We start from the raw sequence: 19960 nt of genomic DNA, 5'->3' as shown, positions 1-19960 counted from the left end.
TCAGGGGCCACGGCGCCGGGGGCTCGGGACGCGGTGGCCGCTCCGCTCGGCGTCCCTCGCGGCTCGCCCTTCGGCGGGCGATGCCACATGACACCCAGCCCTGGAGTTCATGCTGGTGAAGCTCTCTGAGTGCCTCTGAGAAACAAGGGGCCGTGTGCCGCCTAGCCAGCGTTTCCTTCGTTTGCTGCCGGGCCACCGCTGCCTCGGCATTTTACTTGCCCGGGAGGTCTCCACAGGGGCCTGGGGCTCGGCCGCCCGGAGAGGGAGCCCTCGCGGCCCCCTTCCCCTCGCCCACCCCGGCCGCTCCTCCGGCCCGCCCGCCGAGGAGGCGCGTTTTCTAGACAGGCAGCGCCTTGGCCACCTGGCAGGGCTGGGTCGCCTAGCAACGGCGGGGTCCTTCCTGGCTCGGCGGCGCTCGGGGCCTGAGGGGAGAAAGCGGCCGCGGAGGGCGCCGGGGCCCGGTGGCGGCGGCGGCGCAAGAGGCGGCAACCGGACGGCGGCGCGGGCTTGGCGCGCCCCGGAATCCGGCTTCTGCACTTGAGAGGAGATGAGCTCGGCCGACAAGGCCCGGGTGGGGCCCGCGGCCGACGGGCCTGCGCCGCGGGAGGAGGAGGAGGGCGAGGGGGGCGGCGAGGCGGGCGGGAAGGAGCCAGCGGCAGACGCGGCCCCCGGGCCCAGTGCCGCGTTCCGCTTCCTGGTGAGTCGGCGGGAGCCGGCCGTGAAGCTGCAGTATGCGGTGAGCGGCTTGGAGCCGCTGGCCTGGTCCGAGGACCACCGCGTGTCGGTGTCCACGGCCCGGAGCATCGCTGTGCTGGAGCTCATCTGCGACGTGCACAACCCGGGCCAGGACCTGGTTATCCACCGCACCTCGGTGCCCGCGCCCCTCAACAGCTGCCTCCTCAAAGTAAGTCACCCCCGGACCCCAGCGGGTCCAGGGGGTCCTTCTGCCTCCCTCCGGCGGCCGCGTTACCGGTCCCTGGGGAGGCTTGGCCTGCTCCCGTTCCGGGGATCCCCTCGTCGCATCCCGCGCGTGGGGCTGAGGGCCGGGGTCGCCGTATTTAAGAACAGAAAACCTCGCCGCCGCTCGCGCCCAGTTTTCCAGATCACCCACCCCCTTCCGACGCACACAGGTATCCCCGGAGCTTCGTCGGAGCCAGGTCCGTGTTTGGCCCCGGCGCCTGCCCCGCTGCTGGCGCTGTGGACTCTCCGTGGTGCCTTCTGAGACTCCACCCCCTTTGACCCAACCCCAGACCTCGCCTCCACAGTTGCTCCCATTGTTTGGAACCGACTCCCTGGGCCTGTGTCTGGCTTTGTGTACCGTGACGTGCCCTCCTCTTGTGCCGCTTCTGCCTCGGAAAGGACAATTTGGTCCTTCTCGTTGCCTCAGCTGTCTTAGCGACTTCAGTATGTGAATGTTCCTTCTCACCTTGAGCAGCTGGGCACTCCAGGGGGTTCGTTCACAGCGGGAAATCTTTGGGATTGGCATGGAAAGGAAAGCTTTCAGAAATAAATGCGGTTCTTAGATTTCAGGGCCTCTGTGTACATTTCGCGTTTTCAGCTTCGTATCAGCCAAGTTTGCCTGCAGAACTTTAGGGCTCCTAGTTTTACTGTTTCAGTATCACTATCTTCAAATTTCTTTTTTTCCCAGGTAGTAAGTCATGTCCTTCGTTAGCGGTTTAAAAGTATAAAAACGTTTCCTGTCTCCTTTATAAAGCTTTATGCGTATATGTGATCTCTAAGGAGTGTGTATTTATTCGTTCGCGGGATACTTGAATAGCGCCGCGGATGAGCTCGGTGCTGACCTCGGTTCTGGAAATAGAGCCGCGGACCAAGCCAAGTGCCTGCCTTCATGGAGCTTACATTCTTTGGCAAGTCGTGAGCACGTAGGGCTGTAGTATCAGGTGGTGATGAGCACTGTGAAGGTATATGTCTACGCCCAGACAGTGTATTTATGTGAAAGTGGAAGGTTTTAAAACTTTCTGCACTGCCATTTTAGATATGAATCATTAGCTGTGGGTAGGGAGCAGGGAGCCCACACCACCGTTTGTTTGTTGTTGTTGTTGTTGTTGTTTTTAGCACACTTAAACGTTTTATTTTTATTTTTTAAGATTTTATTTTTATTTTTCAGAGAGACAGAGAGCACAGGGAGGCAGAGAGGCAGGCAGAGGCAGAGGGAGAAGCAGACTCCCCAATGAGCAAGGAGCCTGATGTGGGACTTGAACCCAGGACACGGGGACCCGAGCCAAAGGCAGCCACTTAACAGACTGAGCCACCCAGGCATCTCACACTTAAACGCTTTAAACACTTTGTCATTGCATTAAATCACTGGTAGACTGATAGGACTAAACCCTGAAAATCTTCTTGGAGAAGATATGAACAAATTGGCTCCAGTATAACCGCATTAGGTAGACAGATATTGGTAATATTGTGAAATTGAGAAACGGAGGCGGAAGAAAGTAGCTTAAAAGGTATAGCCTTACCATTTCTAAGGATGTTCATGTGTACACAAGCTAGAGAAACTTTAAGTGTGTCCACCGCGGTCCGGATTTAATGACTTAGCAAGGAGAATTTTTTTCAGTTTAATTTTTTAAAAGATTTTGTTTATTTACTTGACAGAAAGAGAAAACACAACTAGGCAGAGTGACAGGGAGAGGGAGAATCAGGCTCCCTGCTGAGCAGAGAGACGGATCTGGGGCTCGATCATAACCCAAGCCAAAGGCAGACACTTAACTGATTGAGCTACCCAGGGGCCCCAGCAGAGAGGATTTCTCAAGTGGGGGAAGGAGCAGAGGGAGAGAGAGAGACTCTTAAGCAGGCTCCGTACTCAGTGCAGAGCCTGTCGCAGGGCTCAATCCCACGGCCTTGCGATCATGATCTGAGCTGAAACGGAGTCGGGATGCCTAACTGACTGAGCCATCCAGATGCCCCTAGCAGAGAGAATTTAAAGAATGGCAGGAATAGTGAGGGGAGGCCCTTAATTGGGGAGTGTTACTGGTGGTGAATCTGAAGGAGACCTGAGAGAACATTGGATTTGTTTTGTAAGAGGAGCAGAGGGGCATCCGGGTAGCAGGAATGAGGTGTCCATCTTATTCACATACATGATTAAGTCGTAGACATACTTTGTTTGTGTGAGTAATGATGGGTCAACAGACAATCTCTTCTAGAGAGGGAAAGTGAGATGAGGCCAACTTAGGAACTCCGAAGGTCAGTCTGAAGACGTTGGCTTCAATCTAGGAAGCCCAAAGGTGCTGTAACAGTTTCATAAGCATGGACTGGCCTGGAATGGTTCAGGAATATGAATCTGGGGGGGCCTAAAGGCAAGAAAACGATGATTAGGGTTACTATAAAATACGAATTTGGGCTTTGGCACAATATAGCAATATGGGCCTGTCTGTACAAGGGGGAGTGATAAAACCTGTGTTGTTTAGACTTCTTCTTCTTCTTCTTCTTCTTTTTTTTTAAGAGAAAGAATGCATGTACACAAGGGGTGGGGAGGGGCAGAAGGAGTACACCCGCAGGCTGTAGATACCCAAAGTAATAAACTCGGTCATGCAGGTATGAAGAAAGCAGGGTCTCAATCAATACTGTAGCTGTGGATATGAAGATAGCCATAATACTCTGATAAAAACTGGACTCATTGGTTGTGCAACTGTCTAATAAGTAATAGGAAATCTTTCGTATGCCGCTTGTAATTAGGGGATAGCTTGGAATTTAATGAGTGGCACCTTCCCCTCGTGTACCCTTCTTCGGTATGCGCATCACACAAACCGTCCATCAGTGAGCAGTCTCACTAGACTAGGAGCATTTGGTGAGTGAATGCCGAGCTGTCCCTGCAGTTGTGAAAGAGGCCTCTGTCGGGTAAATCGGGGCTGCAGTGGTAGGAATGTAAAGAAGTCTGTATCAGTGGCTTTACCCTTTGGCAGTGCCTAGGGATTTCAGCTGCTCTGTACTGTCCAGCTTGCCTTTGCTCTGACACGAGAGGTAGGTGGCCATTCTGCAGCCTGGATCAGTTCACTGTAGGGCCCTGCTAGAAGGCTAGATGCTTAGCCCCTCTGAAGCTTTTGCTCTGTGACCCCATTATTTAGATTATGAATTTCAGGAAAATGTGCAGTTACGTAGTAGTTCAAATATCTGCTATTTGCCAGTTACTGTCCTGGACACGGAAGTTACATGATACCAAGGAGAATGATATAAGTGAATGATATGAAAAGCAGTAAAATTGTGATTTAAGAATAATTCGCAATTTTTCTGCCCATTGGACTGCTGATTTAGTGACTCATCTAATTGGATACAGTTCCAAATTCTAATAAAATTTGAGTGACTAATTTTACTCTGCATGAATTTTTAGGCTCTCTGTTAGAAGGTATTAACTCCATCCACGTGAAGTTAAATAACTATTGGCTATCTTTGGGATCTTACTCCTACCTTCAAGAAGCTTCCTATAGAATAGCTTCAAGTGAATTTCTGTTCAGTAGGTGCTTACGAAGGAATTAGCTATTAGTAGCAATAGTGGCCGATTGGAAACAGGGTAGTCTGTCATTAAAGGACTGGCTGGGTGTGGTCCTCTGGGAACTGGACTGCTATGTGGTGTACTCCTTGGCCATCTGAGTACATGGTTTAATTGATGGCTGTTTTTGTGACATGGAGACTTAAAAGGAAGGGCACTGTACTCCTTCAAACTAATACATCAGAAATTACTACACAAAACCGTTCAGGTTTTCCCTGCTGTTGAGATCCAAGATTCTCTCTATCCTGTCAAGGATTCTTCCTACAATGAGTGGGACCAAGTGTTACTTTTATGTCATCCTCTCCTGCTGTTCTGCGGTATAGGTCCTGTCAAGTTTACTCCTAGTTCTAGAATAACCTTTATTTGGAGTACATTTACCTGTCCTAAGGATTATTGCTTAGTGTACGGTGTCATAAGATTTGGTGATTTTTATATCTACCCTTTATCTGGTGGACACTTTCATGTCTACTCTGCGTTTTTCATACTTTATTAGGGCTGATTAACTTGTACTTAATCCCCAGAGAGTGTCCGTCCTCCTCCTCCTCCTGCTTCTCCTCCTCCTCACTAACAGTTACTGACACTTATTAATAGATGCTGTACAGGCATCGGGTGGCTCAGCCTGTAGGGACTCTTTGATCAGGGTGGTGAGTTCAAGTCCCAAGTTGGGCATGAAGCCTACTTAAAAGATGCTTTATGTATATTGACTTATTTAACTTTCCTAACTCTGTGACACATGTATTATTGTGTTCTTTTTGTAAATGAGAAAATTAGGGCCAGAAGGTTGAAGTAATTTGTGCAGGGTTACAGAGCTCATGTGTGATAGAGCCAGGATTTGAACCCAGGTAGTCTGGCATTTTTAGTCATTATGCTGTGCTTCTCTGTAATACTTCAGATTTTATCTACCCATACAAAGCTCTGGGCTTTGATTAGCATTATTTTATTAACAGGCTGGCCAGCTGCACCTCTGTTTAATTGGGATTTCCAGTCTGTTTCACTGGCATGTCCATAGGTGTATCCACAAGGCTGTCTTAAATGCCTTTCTGAATCAAGATATACTGCCTAAGACACCATTTCCAGATTATTCGTTAGGAAAATATAGGATGATACCACCCGACAAAGTTTGATTGTTTAAAAAAAAGTTTGGGGGGGGGCGCCTGGGTGGCTCAGTGGGTTAAAGCCTCTGCTTTTGGCTCAGGTCCTGGGATCAAGCTCTGCATCGGGCTCTCTGCTTGGCAGGGAGCCTGCTTCCCTTCCTTTCTCTCTGCCTGCCTCTCTGCCTGTCAAATAAATAAATAAAATCTTTAAAAATAAATAAATAAATAAAAATTTTAAAAAGTTTGGAAAACTCTGGTTAAGTCAGCAGCTCCCTGGCCAAGGCATTTAACGTGCCCCTGAGAGCCTTCACGGAGAAATGCTGTGTAGCATATGACGTTCCCGAGACTTGGTCGGCCACGGAACTCTTCTTCAAGAGACAGTTAGGGGAGTAATGTTCTACGTAACACACTTTAGGAAGTCAGTCATCTGACTCATTTGTTGGATACCTTTATATCTGCCTTTCTGTGCTGCTCATGTCATTTAATTCCAGCAGAAAAGAGAATAAGATTAGATTTTTCCAGTTATCCTATGCTGGTTTCTAATGATCACTTCTGTCCACATAAACTTTTTTTTTTTTAAGATTTATTTGTTTAGGGGCACCTGGGTGCCTCTGTCAGTTAAGCATCTGTCTTCGGCTCAGGTCATGATCCTGGGATCCAGCCTGGCGTCTGGCTCTGGGGCTCCCTACTCAGTGGGAGTCTGTATATCTCTTTCCCACTGAATCTCCCCACCCCCTCTTGAACCCTCCTGCTTGTGCATGCAGTCTCTCTCTCTCTCAAATAAGTAAATCTTTATTTTAAAAAAAGATAATTACTTGAGAGAGAAAGAGAAAGCATGCACGACCACGAGGGAGCAGGGGGAGGGAGAGAGAATCCCAAGCAGATTCCCGCTGAGCACAGAGCCCAGCATAGGGCTCCATCCTACAACCCGGAGGTCATGACCTGAGCCCAAACTAAGAGTCAAACACCTAACCAACTGAGCGACCCAGGCGCCTCACAAACCTTTCTTTTGTTAACTGAGGGATTTTATTCCCTAGCAGGCTTTATGGTCTGTAATATTTGTTACCTATTTTTCATTTAGGAGATATTTTAAAAGTGTCTATTGTACTCTGGTTTTCTGACACATTCCCAGTTATCCAAGCTTTATCAAGGACTAGTCAGTCATTTGGATTTCAGTATCTTCCAGGTTTATCCTGTGTGTCCTAGAGTGTAATTCCTCTGGGCTTGGGGACTTAAACTCATTTTACTTGATTTTTATTATATCCATATATGTCTGAGGCTTGAATTCCTTTGTAATTGTGTAATGACTACCCTTTCCAGTTTGAAGATCAGCTTCTACATAAAAGGAGATTGTCACTAAATCTGAATGATTCTGCTTTCTTGCTCTGGGTCAATTTCCCTAAGGACAGTAGGGTCAAGTGTTTTTTCTCTTCCTGCTTCGCACATATCAGAAGACATGGTTCAGTTGACTTAAGCTTTATTTTGGCTTTAGCCTTCCTGGCTCCAGATCACTTTCTTTTGGTCATTTGTCTCTTCCTTTGTCTTTAATGTTCCTTTAAAATTCTTTTGAAGAGCTTGCCATCATACAGCCAGGCACTAAATAAATAGCAGCGCTGGTATGTGGCACAAAATTGGAGAAGGAGAAATGGGAGAAAGCCAGAAAGATCTCCGAAGGCTTCAGAGAGAGAATTAGGTCTGGTAGGATGGATGGGATTTAGATAGGGAAACAGCATCCCAGACAAGGGAGGCTGAGGAGGGAGTACTCAAGGAATGGCAAGTAGTTTAATCAGAGTGGACATTATTCTATAGAAACAGTGGACCGGGCAGTTGGAAGTGGGATTTCAGCACGATCTCTAAGTGAAATTTTAAATAGAGACTTAAAACTGACATTTGTATCACAAAGACGTTGTAAAAACCCAGATACCCAGTTGTATCAATGATGTATACAGAAATGTGTTTTCATGAATATGTCACATATTTATGGCTTTGTGACTAGTTCAGCTAAGTGCTGTGTTGACTCTTAAGGATCAGGTACATCCCTGTGATGGCTGTTGCTCATGGCAGTTCTAAGAAGAATGTGGGAGCCAGGCTTTGAATAATGGCGACATTTATTCTGATCCTTGAAAAAATTTTTACTTTCTGAGTAAGTACTCGTTTACTTTCAGACATGTACTTGATCTTTTAAATGCGTGTCTTTCAAAATTAACGTAATTGATACAAAATTCTGTGTATATTAATGTGGCCCAGTTAAAACTGATTAGTCAGTCAGTACCCTAAGTCGTGTCAATATATTCCTCCTGGAGTGGAATTTATCTGAGAGTTTTTGTATCTCTTCTTTTCAGGTTGGCTCAAAAGCAGAGGTTGCTGAGTGTAAGGAGAAATTTGCCACCTCCAAAGACCCCACAGTCAGTCAGACTTTCATGTTGGATAGGGTGTTCAACCCTGAGGGGAAGGCCTTGCCACCAATGAGAGGGTTCAAGTATACCAGCTGGTCCCCCATGGGTTGCGATGCAAATGGCCGGTGCCTCTTGGCAGCACTGACCATGGACAACCGCCTGACCATCCAGGCTAACCTCAACAGACTGCAGTGGGTCCAGCTGGTTGACCTGACCGAGATTTATGGAGAACGTCTCTATGAGACCAGTTACAGGCTCTCTAAAAACGAGGCTCCAGAGGGGAATCTCGGGGACTTCACGGAGTTTCAGAGGAGGCACAGCATGCAGACACCAGTCAGGATGGAGTGGTCGGGCATCTGTACCACGCAGCAGGTCGAGCATAACAACGAGTGCCGGGATGTGGGCAGTGCGCTCCTGGCGGTCCTCTTTGAGAACGGCAACATTGCTGTGTGGCAGTTTCAGCTGCCCTTTGTAGGGAAGGAATCCATCTCTTCGTGCAACACGATTGAGTCCGGAATCAACTCTCCTAGTGTTCTGTTTTGGTGGGAATATGAGCACAACAATCGGAAAATGAGCGGCCTTATTGTGGGGAGTGCTTTTGGACCTGTAAAAATCCTTCCTGTCAATCTCAAAGCAGTTAAAGGCTATTTCACCTTAAGGCAGCCCGTTGTCTTGTGGAAAGAAATGGACCAGTTGCCCGTGCACAGCATTAAATGTGTTCCGCTTTACCACCCATACCAGAAGTGTAGTTGTAGCTTAGTGGTGGCTGCAAGAGGATCCTACGTGTTTTGGTGTCTTCTTCTGATCTCCAAAGCAGGTCTCAATGTCCACAATTCCCATGTCACAGGCCTTCACTCACTGCCGATTGTCTCCATGACCGCAGACAAGCAGAATGGAACAGTATATACTTGTTCCAGCGACGGGAAGGTGCGGCAGCTGATTCCCATTTTCACCGATGTCGCATTAAAGTTTGAACACCAGTTAATTAAACTCTCGGATGTGTTCGGCTCGGTGAGGACACACGGGATAGCCGTGAGCCCCTGCGGCGCATACCTGGCTGTCATCACCACCGAGGGCATGGTCAACGGCCTCCACCCCGTGAACAAGAACCACCAGGTCCAGTTTGTTACTCTCAAAACCTTTGAAGAGGCAGCTGCTCAGCTCTTGGAATCTTCAGTTCAGAATCTCTTCAAGCAGGTGGATTTAATAGATCTTGTGCGCTGGAAGATTTTAAAGGATAAACACATCCCTCAGTTTTTACAAGAAGCTTTGGAAAAAAAGATCGAAAGCAGCGGAGCCACCTATTTTTGGCGTTTCAAACTTTTCCTCCTACGGATTTTATACCAGTCCATGCAGAAAACCCCTTCAGAAGCATTATGGAAACCCACCCACGAGGACTCCAAAATCTTATTGGTTGACTCCCCTGGGACGGGCAATGCCGAGGAAGAACAGCAGGAGGAAGGCACGTCTTCCAAACAGGCGAACAGGCAGGGCCTGCAGGAGAGGAGCAGAGAGGGCGACGCGGAGGACCCCGCCGACGATTCCCTGACCCAGGCCGGAGATGCCGGGGGCCGCGAGCCGATGGAAGAGAAGCTTCTGGAGATCCAAGGGAAAATCGAAGCTGTGGAAATGCACTTGACCAGGGAGCACATGAAGCGAGTCTTGGGGGAGGTGTACCTGCATACCTGGATCACAGAAAACACTAGCATCCCCACTCGAGGCCTCTGTAACTTCCTGATGTCTGACGAGGAGTATGATGACCGAACAGCACGGGTAGGTGTTTTTTCAGCAGAAACACTAAAACTGTAAAAGGTCTGCTTTCTTCATGAGGGAGAAATGGTCTCAGTGGCATTCCTAACCCAGCTTTCGCTTTGGTATTTTGTAGGTAGTTGATTGGCATGAAGTGCAGGAGAGTAAATAGGAAACATGGATTAATGCAGAGGACACATTCAGGTCACACAAAGAATATTTCGATTCACCGCAGCCTTGACTGATATGCAAGGCTTGCAGGCGGGCCGAGATCCCCAGGCCCCGGGATGAGCTGGCCGAGTAGTTAGCGAGTAGTATGTGACTGGGCGGTCACAGCAGGGCAAGGGTGACACCCTGCTTTCTTCCCTTCCTGTTTGCAAAGGTTCCGGGGCCATGGGGGTCAGCACTGGCGGCAGCACAGGGATTGGTCACACTTGGGAGGACTTGAGATCTTTGATACAGTCAGGGAGGGCATGTTCAGGTAAGCAAATCATTACAGTGTTTATTTTCACAAAAACGGGGCATAATCTCGATTTTGATTTAGAAGCATCTCAGAGCCTTATCCAAAATGTATTCCACAGAATTCAAGTTCCCTGATAGAACGCCAGGGTTCCAAGCTTGAGGAAATGCCATACGCTCTGTCCTCCTAGTAGAGGGTCCCAGTGTACCTTATCCTTCTAAAGAGTCTGAGGATTCCTGCGGAAAAGAAACCACTTAACTTTATGTAGCTCATTGTTATCCTGATATCAGGGAACCTTTCTCTGTGAACTAACAACCGCTAAAATTTTCAAGAAAACAACGAAACAAAAAAATCCTGAAGAACTTGTGTTTCAAGGAACATTGTACTAAAATATTCAAAACAACAAAAGCCTGTGTTCCTTCTTACTGTTAAGGTTGACACTTATTCTCACTGCCTAAAGTCTTGCTTAAAATTGAAGGTAATAAATGAAAATATCTTCATGCCTAACGTTAGACCACTCACAAATTCCTTGTTGCATTTTCTTACTGGAAAGTGTGTGTGTGTGTGTGTGTGTGTGTCCCCACCCCTAAAATCATTGCACACAGGAGATTAGGAGTAATGGCAAGAATAGTTACGATGTGCTTTTCATGTAACTGACTTTCATCTTTGAAAGTCAGCTTTTAAAAATTGTTTCATTGTGGTCTGCATTGTGCAGAAGGGTTTCCTGGTGATCACTGTTTCACAGGACCTAGAGGGAGTATCACAAGAGGCTGTGAAAGACTGACAAAACATTTTAGGGAATAGGGGGTGGGAGTTGGCGGCGACGGCTTAGGCATTGTCCACGTGTGGCGTGAGCGCGGCTCGGCCAGCAGCCACGGGGCTCCAGCAGAGCCAGTTGGAAGAAGGGAGGATGGTGCCTCTGCTTATTAGAAACACTGCACTTCGTGTCTTAAAAAAATCCTACCATGTGCACGAAATGAACCTTTTCACACCTAGTGCACTGACATACTAGTGATTACGCGCTGTTTGTGAGATCCTCCGCCTGGTGTGTCAGGGCCGATAGAGCAGCGGTGTTTATCACCGCCACCACCACCCCCGCGGCGTTTTTAGACCTTTTTTCCCTAATTGTTCCTGCCTGTGACACTTTAATAGTTCCACAGCTATATTTTGTATATATTTGTGGTAGATCTATGCCTAAATGTACTTTCTGCATAAAAAGGGTAAGAAATCTTTGTCCCCCCAAGAACCAGTATTTGCCCTGTGGAAGGAATGTCTCCCCCTTTGGGGATGTGTGAGTTGCGCTGACAGGTGGGCCTGCTGGTCGAGGTCGGTGAGAGCACATAGAAGCGGCTCTCCCTCGTGTAAAGTTTGAGCGCGTCTCTCCCAGAGCAGTTCTAAGCAGATTTTGTCATGGCACCGGTACCAGGCTATTTGGGCTGTCTGGAAGAGAAGGGAGAGTGGTTGTTCCTGCTGGAAGGGACCATAAATTAGAATTCTTAAGGCTGAAAAAACAAAAGGCCAAAGCCAATGGGCTTTAAGTTTGTAAATTATATACAGCGTAGTTAAGACACCCGTCTGAGCTATTAAGATACCCTCAAAACTTCAGTGAACTCATTTCAGTGAATGGTTGAAGTAGAGAGTTCCTCTGCGAGAACTTACATATACGTGGATTAAAACCCTCGAAGGACGTTGTCTCCTCGTCAGATGAGAGTCCTTAAGGCTTGGTGTACCCCGTGCCTCCGAATGATGTAGCCAGTGAAGGTTTTTTCAACCAGATAATGAAGTAAAGCAGTGTGTTTTAGGCTTTTATTTAAAGTGATGTAATCCTAACGAACAAGGCAGGGAAAAGTGATGCCGAAGTAGGGCCAGGGTCTAGGGCCTGCCCTGTCGACCTCTCTCTCTGCCGGTGCCAGCGCCACAGCGGGGCCCTCCCTGCCTCTGCGACGGGGCCCAGTGGATCGCAAGCTGCGGGCTGCTGGACTAGATTGCTCGTGGGTCTTGGGGCTGTCAGAAAGGGGAATTATCTTTTAAAATCCTGATTGTATTTGCAAGCCTGTCTTAGAATGGGCTGTACAATTTTGTATAAGAATGGACGTTTGTCACAAAGTTAGAATTTCACCTAATACTTGGCCCATAGAGATGATGCTTTTCCTTCTTGAAGTCACGTTACAGAAGACCTAAATACTTTGTCTTCCAGTAGACTCTGAACTCCTGTTTCAGGAGCTGCTAAAACAAGGCAAGTGATAAGGTTTTGGTTTTCAGAAGTTTTTTTCTTTAGTTTTTGGGGTCCACCCTGTTGTCACGGGGTCACCAAATGAATTTGTCCTACTCAGCCGGTCCACACACGGTGAGGGTCTAGCTTTGCCGCATGCAGACAGTACGACCAGCCTGCGTGGAAATGCAGGCCTCCGAGCTCGTGTCCGCCCGGCATTCGCTGTCGTCCTCCGTCTGCTTCCGGGAAGTCTTGCACTCAGCGCCGCTCAGTGTTGCTACTGCTTTGTCTCACTAGGTGCTGATTGGCCACATCTCAAAGAAGATGAACAAACAGACTTTCCCTGAGCACTGTAGTCTGTGCAAAGAGATCCTGCCCTTCACAGATCGCAAACAGGCAGTCTGCTCCAATGGCCACATTTGGCTCCGGTAAGCCATTTTAAGTCAGCCCGTGCTTTTGCTCATTTTCCACTTTTGTATAGCGCAAGCCCCTGGGGAGTGTGTATCCAGAATAATGTTGCCTGTGCCACTGGGTTGGAGAAACGCTGCTGTTAGAAAACAAGACGTAGACTTTATCAGTCTGAGTAAGGCAGGACACTTTTAGAGGGTTTTTTTTTTACTGCTTGAGATAGGGTTTTTTTGTTTTTGTTTTTGTTTTTAAGATTTTATTTGAGAGAGAGAGAGATCATGAGCAGGGAGAGGGAAAAGCAGACTCCCCACTGAGCAGGGAGCCTGAGGCAGGGCCTGATCCCAGGACCCTGAGATCAGGACCTGAGCTGAAGGCAGAGGCTTAACCGCCTGAGCCACCGAGGCGCCCCAAGAGGGATTTCTTTATTTTGATAATACAGTTTTCCTTTGAAGTAGCATTAAATTTTTAAAAATTATTACAAAAGTAGTACCTGTTGAAGCGAATGGAAGACAAGATGAAGAGCGAATGCACTTCTTTTGGTTTCACTTCATACTGAAGGGGGAGGTCTGCCTTCTCTTGCCGTCCCATGTCACTGTAAGAAGACGGCTCGGTTGTGTTCGGGTTTTATAGACCCGTGAGCTGCGTTTGACCCCGCGGTCGCTCCCCCCTTCCTCCTCGTGGCCCCTTTTTCTCCTGGCTTTCCCACACACGGTCCCCCCAGTTTTCTCCTTGCCTCTGCCTCTTCCTCTGTTGTCTTTCCTGATTCTCTTCCGTCTCCTTGATGTCCATCGCGGACCTGCTTCTCTTTTGTCAACGCTCCCTGGCAGTCGCGGACCGTCTGTGCGCCGGTGGCTTGAACGGACAGCTGTCCCCCCAGCAAACCAGGCTTTTCTGCTGGACCCCTGTTCACTGTGTCTGCTTGGAAGATTCAGAGGCGTTTCAAATCTGAATCCGGCCTTTCTTCACTGCCTCCACCTCTGTAGTCCTGGCATGAGATACTCTCTTGCCCAGATTACTATGGTCCCCCCCGCCCTCGCAGGGCTTCCCGCTGCCTCCCTTGCCCTCCACCCCGGGCGCTGCGTGCCATGGCCGCGAGCCTGCTAAGATTCACCCACTCCACCCCTCTCTGCTCAGAACGCTCCGGAGGCCGCCCAGTCCTGATGAGTAAAAGCCCGAATCCCTTTCATAATTAGAGCTACACAACCCGGCCCCGGCCCCACTCTGACCTCGTCTCCTATTTCCCTGCCTTGCTTACTTCACTCTCCGTGCACTGGCCTCATGGTTCTGCACGTGCACAAGGCGCCTCTCCTACTTCGGGGTGTCTGCCTGGATTGCTCTCCCAGCGGGTGGCCGCATGGCTTCCTCGCGTGCCCCTTATCAGCAAGGCCTGCCTTCATGGCCGGCCACACTGCCAGGGCTGTAGCAGCCGGCCGGCGCCCCTGCCGGCACCCCCTGGCCTCCCCTAGTGTTGCTCGTCGCTCTTCCTTGCCTTGTTACCCTCCCGAGCGGCCATCACCACTTCACAGATGCTTTACTTTTTGGTTCTCCGTCTCCTCTGGAGTAGAAAGCTCCGCGAGGACAGAGTTTGCTGTTTTGTCCAGAGCTGTTCCTAGAACAATGCCTGGTCCATGGTGGCACCCGTTTAATTTTTTAAAATTATTTATTTGTTTATTTTAGAATGTGTGCTCTCAGTGGGGAGGGGTGGAGGGAGAGAGAAGCCCAAGCAGACTCAGCTCAGTGTCACGCCCCTGAGGTCACAACCTGAGCCCAAACCAAGAGCTGGACACCCAGCCACCTGCACCGCCCCGGCGCCCCCACCCATTTAAATGTTTTAATTCATTTTTAACAGAAAAAGGATTGTGCTACACAGCCTATCTTTTCTTTTTTTTTTTTTTGAAGATTTATTTATTCAAAAGAGGGAGTGAGCATGTGAGCAGGAGGAGAGGTGGGGGGGTGGGGAGAGAGAGAGAATCCTCAAGCAGATTTTGTGCTGAGTGCAGAGCCTCAGGACCCTGAGATCATGACCTGAGCCGAAATCAAGAGCCACCCAGACACCCTGCTACACATCCTGTCTTATCAACTTGACAGTTCTCTTCTCAAAATATTGTGGACATTTTTTTCACATTACTACATAGATGCCTTTTTTTTTTTTTTTTTTTTTTTTTTTTTTGAGCCAGATTAACTTTAGAGGGGCCCGGTGTGAGCAGGGTCGGGGGGCAGAGGGAGAGAGAGAGCATCTCAAGCAGGCTGCCTGCTGAGCGTGGAGCCGATGCAGGGCTGGGCTCTGTGAACCCAAGATCGTGACCTGAGCCGAAATCAAGTTGGACTCAGCCGAGTCACCCAAGGGCCCCCAGATCCCATTGCCAGTGGCTGTAGAGGGTTCCACAGTACAGACGTTCTGTCATTTACACCCTTGTTAATAGATACTTGGATTTCTTCGAATTTTTACTGTGTTCTTATGCTTTTTTCTAATTTGATTTTAGGGGACGAGTGGGCCGCACGTTTGTAGTAGTAGTAGCTTGTAGTGGTAGCACCTAACGCCTGTTGAGCGCAGCAAGCATGCATGGGGGCTCTGCGGTCGTTTCTGTTTTTACAGGTGAGGAAAGGGGGGCCTGGGGGAGATGAATCATTTGCCCAGGGTCATTCAGCTGGTGACCGCCGAGCTGAGAGCCTGGCAGTCCGGCTCCAGAGTTCACACGAGTCACCACTGTGCATCGTTGTCTCTCGATGGGTTCTTTCACAGAAATTACCTTCACATTTGCTGGATGGAGTTAGTGCCAGAAGGTCTCGGTGTGATTTCCCCGTGTGAGGACGGGTGCTAGCGCTCACTCAGGTGTAGCCTTTCTTCCTGTCGTACCCAAGTCTTTACTCGAGGTACCCCTGCTTGGACTCTTCCCCTGACCCCCTTCCTCTGTGTTTTTCTGCTCCTTAGTTGCTCAGCCGAAGAACTGATCTGCTGGGAAACCTCACGTACACAACCCACCATGCGCTCTGCCGTCGCCTAGCCTGGTCCCGGCGGATGCCCGGGGAGTGGTCACAGCATGGAGCTGAGCCTGTGAACAGTTGTTCATGTCCCATCTCGTTTTTTGCACCATTAATTTTGTATCTTTCTGGTTTTCCCCACTGTACTGTCAGATTCTTAAAGTTAGTGCTTTTACCGAATCTTAAAAATCACATACAAGAATAATTTTCCATATAATACATGTTCATCTTTTTTAACATGCCAAAAATTCAAAGTATGGACAGAATAAACTTTCTCAGACTTGCAGTTGGCCAACAAGAAGTTGCCCCAACTGGATTGGAAGCTTTATATCTCCTGGCTCAGCATCCGGACCCTTGCTAAGTGTGGGCTAGTCTGGCCAGCTTTGTGCAGAGGGATACACTGTTGCCACGGGCTTGAGAACGATTTCTGTGCTTTCCTGGTTAGTGTATGGGTTGACAGTAACCATCATCTGTGGCTTCCTCCTGATGATAGGGTCTGTCTTCTCTCAGGTGCTTTTTGACCTACCAGTCCTGCCAGAGCTTGATATACAGAAGGTGTTTGCTCCACGACAGCATCGCCCGCCATCCAGCTCCAGACGGTGAGTACTTTCCCAGTCTCGGGCTCCACCTGGCTTCGCCCGAGGCCGTGGGGGACCGGCAGCCGGCTCGCTCTGCTCTTGACAGGATGATCATGAAGCAACGACTCATTAAAAGATGAGAATTGGAGTAGGTCGTATGCATTTTAGTGCGTAAGGAGGGCTGCCGTGGGCTCTTCTGTCCCTGCAGACAGAGCGTCCGTTCAAGAAAATGCCAGAGCTTGTTTTAGATGGCAGATAGAGATGATATTCGGACAGAAGTTCTGCAAATGGCAAGGTATGCAAAGACACAGTTGCTAAGGCAGAGTGACCACATATGCACTTAGAGTCATTCCAGTAGCCACGATGGGATTTTTCAGGTTGGTCTGGAGTTCTCTGTCCTGTGCTCGCTTCGGCAGCACATATACTAAAATTGGAGTTCTCTGTCCTGATAGCCCTGGTGACAAAGCCCCCATTTCCAAGATGATGAGTTGGAAAAAAGATCACAGACACGAGCCAGGACTTAGTGACTGAAATTGTCACATGAACATCAGATTCATGACCTGAGCCTCAGTCACGTCACACCCCAACCAAATGAGCTAACTAGATGTGAGCATCACACGGTTATATACGTGTTTGGGGAACATTTGTGGTCTCAGTGAGCTAAAACAGAAAACATTCTGCATGAAACTGCCCTTTTCTTTTCACTCCAGAACTGTCTCGCTCTGAGAAGTCGGTGCGTTGGCAGCTTGTGTTCTGACTTGTTACACGGAACAGGCGACCCCGTACTGAGGCAGAGAGGAGCGTGTGAGAACCTTTACACCCCCGTCACTGGGCCGCAGCTGTTGGCAGCTCGTGGCTTTTCAGATCTCGTCGGTAGTCCCCCACTCACTTCCCTCCTCTTACTGCGTTATTTTGAAACAAATTTGGGGAACGCGCAAACACTCCGTGCAGCTGAGAGTCGCTGTGCTGATGAGACAGGAAATCAGGAAAAGATCGAAACAGATCAAAGAAACACAGCTGCAGCGGACATGGTGTTGCGCTCCATGCGGTTTTGGGAGAGAAGAGAATCTGCAGGGTCTGGAGGGCCGTCAGAGCAGGGCGCTCACAGCCATGCTTGGCTCCGAGTCGTGCATTTAGAAAATGACCATTACTCTAATTTTTATCAAAGAAGATTTGCACATTAACAGCATAGGAGGGATGTCTCCTCGGAACGAAGCACAGTCCTTTCAGCCAAAGAAACGGAGCTTTGTGCATCACTCATTCATGATCCTTGTGTTCCCGTTCCCTCGCAGAGGGATGAAAATGTCCTCACACACGTAGTTTTGCGAAGCACGATTTCGTCCAGCCTTGTCTGGAGCGTGGGAGTGAGGCGCTGTCTGAGAACACAGAGCCGGGCCCGGGGGGCTGGTCCCCGTCCTCAGCAGCCCAGCCAGGGCTCAGCCCGTCCTGCCCTCTCTGAAGCTCACGCTCGGTACCACTTGTCTTTCTCTCACAGATCCTGACTGGATTAAGAGGCTACTGCAGAGCCCCTGCCCTTTCTGCGATTCTCCGGTCTTCTGAGCGCAGCGGTGGGAGCTGGGACAGGCGCGTGCTCGGTTGCGGAAAACACCCTTGGGCTGAGGACGTGGGATGTGCTGGCTGAGCCCGGCCTTCGCGTGGGCCGGCCTCTTCGGGAGCGGAACCAGGGCCCTGGGAACTCCATTCTGCAGTACCGTCTCCGTCTCCAGGGACTACGGGGTATCTGAGAAACGACCGAACGCAGAGATTGTAAGTCGTTGTGAGAGGAGCGCTATCCCCCACTCCTCAGCCGGCAAGGAACACTTATTTTTCAAGTGTTTTGACTGAAGCAACTTGAACAGAAAGAATGCCCTGTCATTTCTGGGCACAGAATGATCTCTTCTGGAGAGTTGGGGTAAGGGCTTTAATGGCTGCCTTGGTCTGGAGCTGCCCCGCGGCTCTGCAGAGCGTGGATCACTGGCTCGGGGTGTCATGCGCCAGCAGACACGGCGCGTGTCCGAAACGGCGCTTGACCCCGATCCTTTGTTCCCACAAACAGCCACAGATCTGTATCCCACGGATTCTCGTCTCTCCTGCATACTGAAAACATGATCATAAACGGTATTTTTAAGAGGTCGAGGCCAAGACTAAAGTTGGTTTTAATGTGTCAAAAGAGCAGGTGATTCCTGTAAGTAAATAATGGTGACTTATTTTTGATGAGCTCCCACATTATCAGATCTCCAGTCCTGACTCCTTAACATGTCAAGGAGGTTGGGAATTCCTCTCCACCCGCGTCAGCTCCCTGCTTCTGACTGTCGTAGCCCAGATGAGATATTTGTACACAGAAGAAAAAGAATATTTTCTCCTTAAAACTTCTAGTGTTTTTAATGTTGACATGTCCAGACATTTCAGTTGTATCCACTATAAGAATGTGCAGGCCATCTAGAGACTTCCAGAAAACTCGCAGAAAGCGACGGGCAGCCCTGGCAGGTGCTCGTGCTCCAGAACCAGCGGGGCGGGCGGCCGCGTGGATGAGCATGCGGGAATTTCTTCCCAGCAAGGGTCCCTGATACTTAGAATGTAGCTCTTTTCCTGCGGGCTGTTCAGAGGAGACGTTAGACATGAATTGGTCTTAAAATCTAAAATTAAAAATGGACATTCGGGAATTACAGTGTTCTTGGATTGCGAAAATAGCGTCCTAGAGCTCGGTGCTAAGCAACAGGACTGTGCTGCCCGCGTGTGGAAATGGTGCGTCCTTCTGGGAAGTAGGAAGGACGTACAAAATGGGAGATTCTCACTCCGCTTACATGCTGGCTGTTTCGCCTTCGTTCTAACACTCCTGCCTTTGTCGTGATTCCTCAGTGAAGGACTTCTTGTCCTTGCTTTAGAAACACTTGCTCTGTGGACAAGACACAGATGCGACTGCAGCCCCCCCCCCCCCCCCGCCCCGCCGCAGGCACCAGTGCCCAGAGCCCTTCAGAGGTGCCTCTGAACGGCCTGTCCTGAAATGGCTTCTGTTTCCTGTTCAGATTGTGTCTGGTCTCTTGTGTTTAGTTCTGTCTTTGCTGGAGTCTTCTGCTTTGCTTTCGCTCCTCGGTCATCTCAAGAATGGTGTTGATCCAGATACGGGGGTCCACACGTTGAATTGGTTTTCCAATTTACCCGATCACGAATCTGTTCTCCAAAGAGAAGGAGACGTCATGGGGGTCGCGGGCCGCACAGCTCAGACGTCGCGTGGCCCGTTGCTGCCTCACGTCCTGGGGACCAGGGGTAAACGTGGAGATGATGTCAAGGAAGTTTTTCATAATCATGGCTGCTTAGTTTCACGTACTCTTCGTTCCTTATCACGGTCAGTGTTTGAGTTGTTCTTACGGGGAATTTTGTGCCGCTGCCATTTAAAACTTACATTAAGTTTTTATTTAAAGCAGTTGTACGTTTTGGGGGAGATAAACCTCTTTGGAGTTAACTGAAAGGGTCTTCCGAATTATTATGTATTCTCTGTAGGAATAAACATGGCAACTGTTTTACTAGAACGTGGCTTCTCTCTGCACGGGGGTAGGCATCTGCAGACTCTGAC

At 49.2% G+C, this 19960-nt stretch overlaps 1 protein-coding gene across 1 annotated transcript; it reads left to right on the top strand.

Moving 5' to 3' along the window:
- Positions 1 to 494: 494 nt before the first annotated feature.
- Positions 495 to 19913, top strand: GTF3C4 (general transcription factor IIIC subunit 4). The gene is made up of 5 exons (XM_046023024.1): positions 495 to 904; positions 7944 to 9770; positions 12716 to 12846; positions 16319 to 16407; positions 17882 to 19913. The coding sequence occupies exons 1-5, from the start codon at positions 548 to 550 to the stop codon at positions 17944 to 17946; spliced, it is 2469 nt and encodes an 822-aa protein (XP_045878980.1). The 5' UTR covers positions 495 to 547; the 3' UTR covers positions 17947 to 19913.
- The last annotated feature ends 47 nt before the right edge of the window (positions 19914 to 19960 follow it).

The sequence above is a fragment of the Meles meles genome, chromosome 11 (genome assembly GCF_922984935.1).
Source record: "Meles meles chromosome 11, mMelMel3.1 paternal haplotype, whole genome shotgun sequence".
NCBI lineage: Eukaryota > Metazoa > Chordata > Mammalia > Carnivora > Mustelidae > Meles > Meles meles.
The sequence above is the reverse complement of the archived record's forward strand: the minus strand, read 5'-3'. Positions and strand labels throughout refer to the sequence as shown.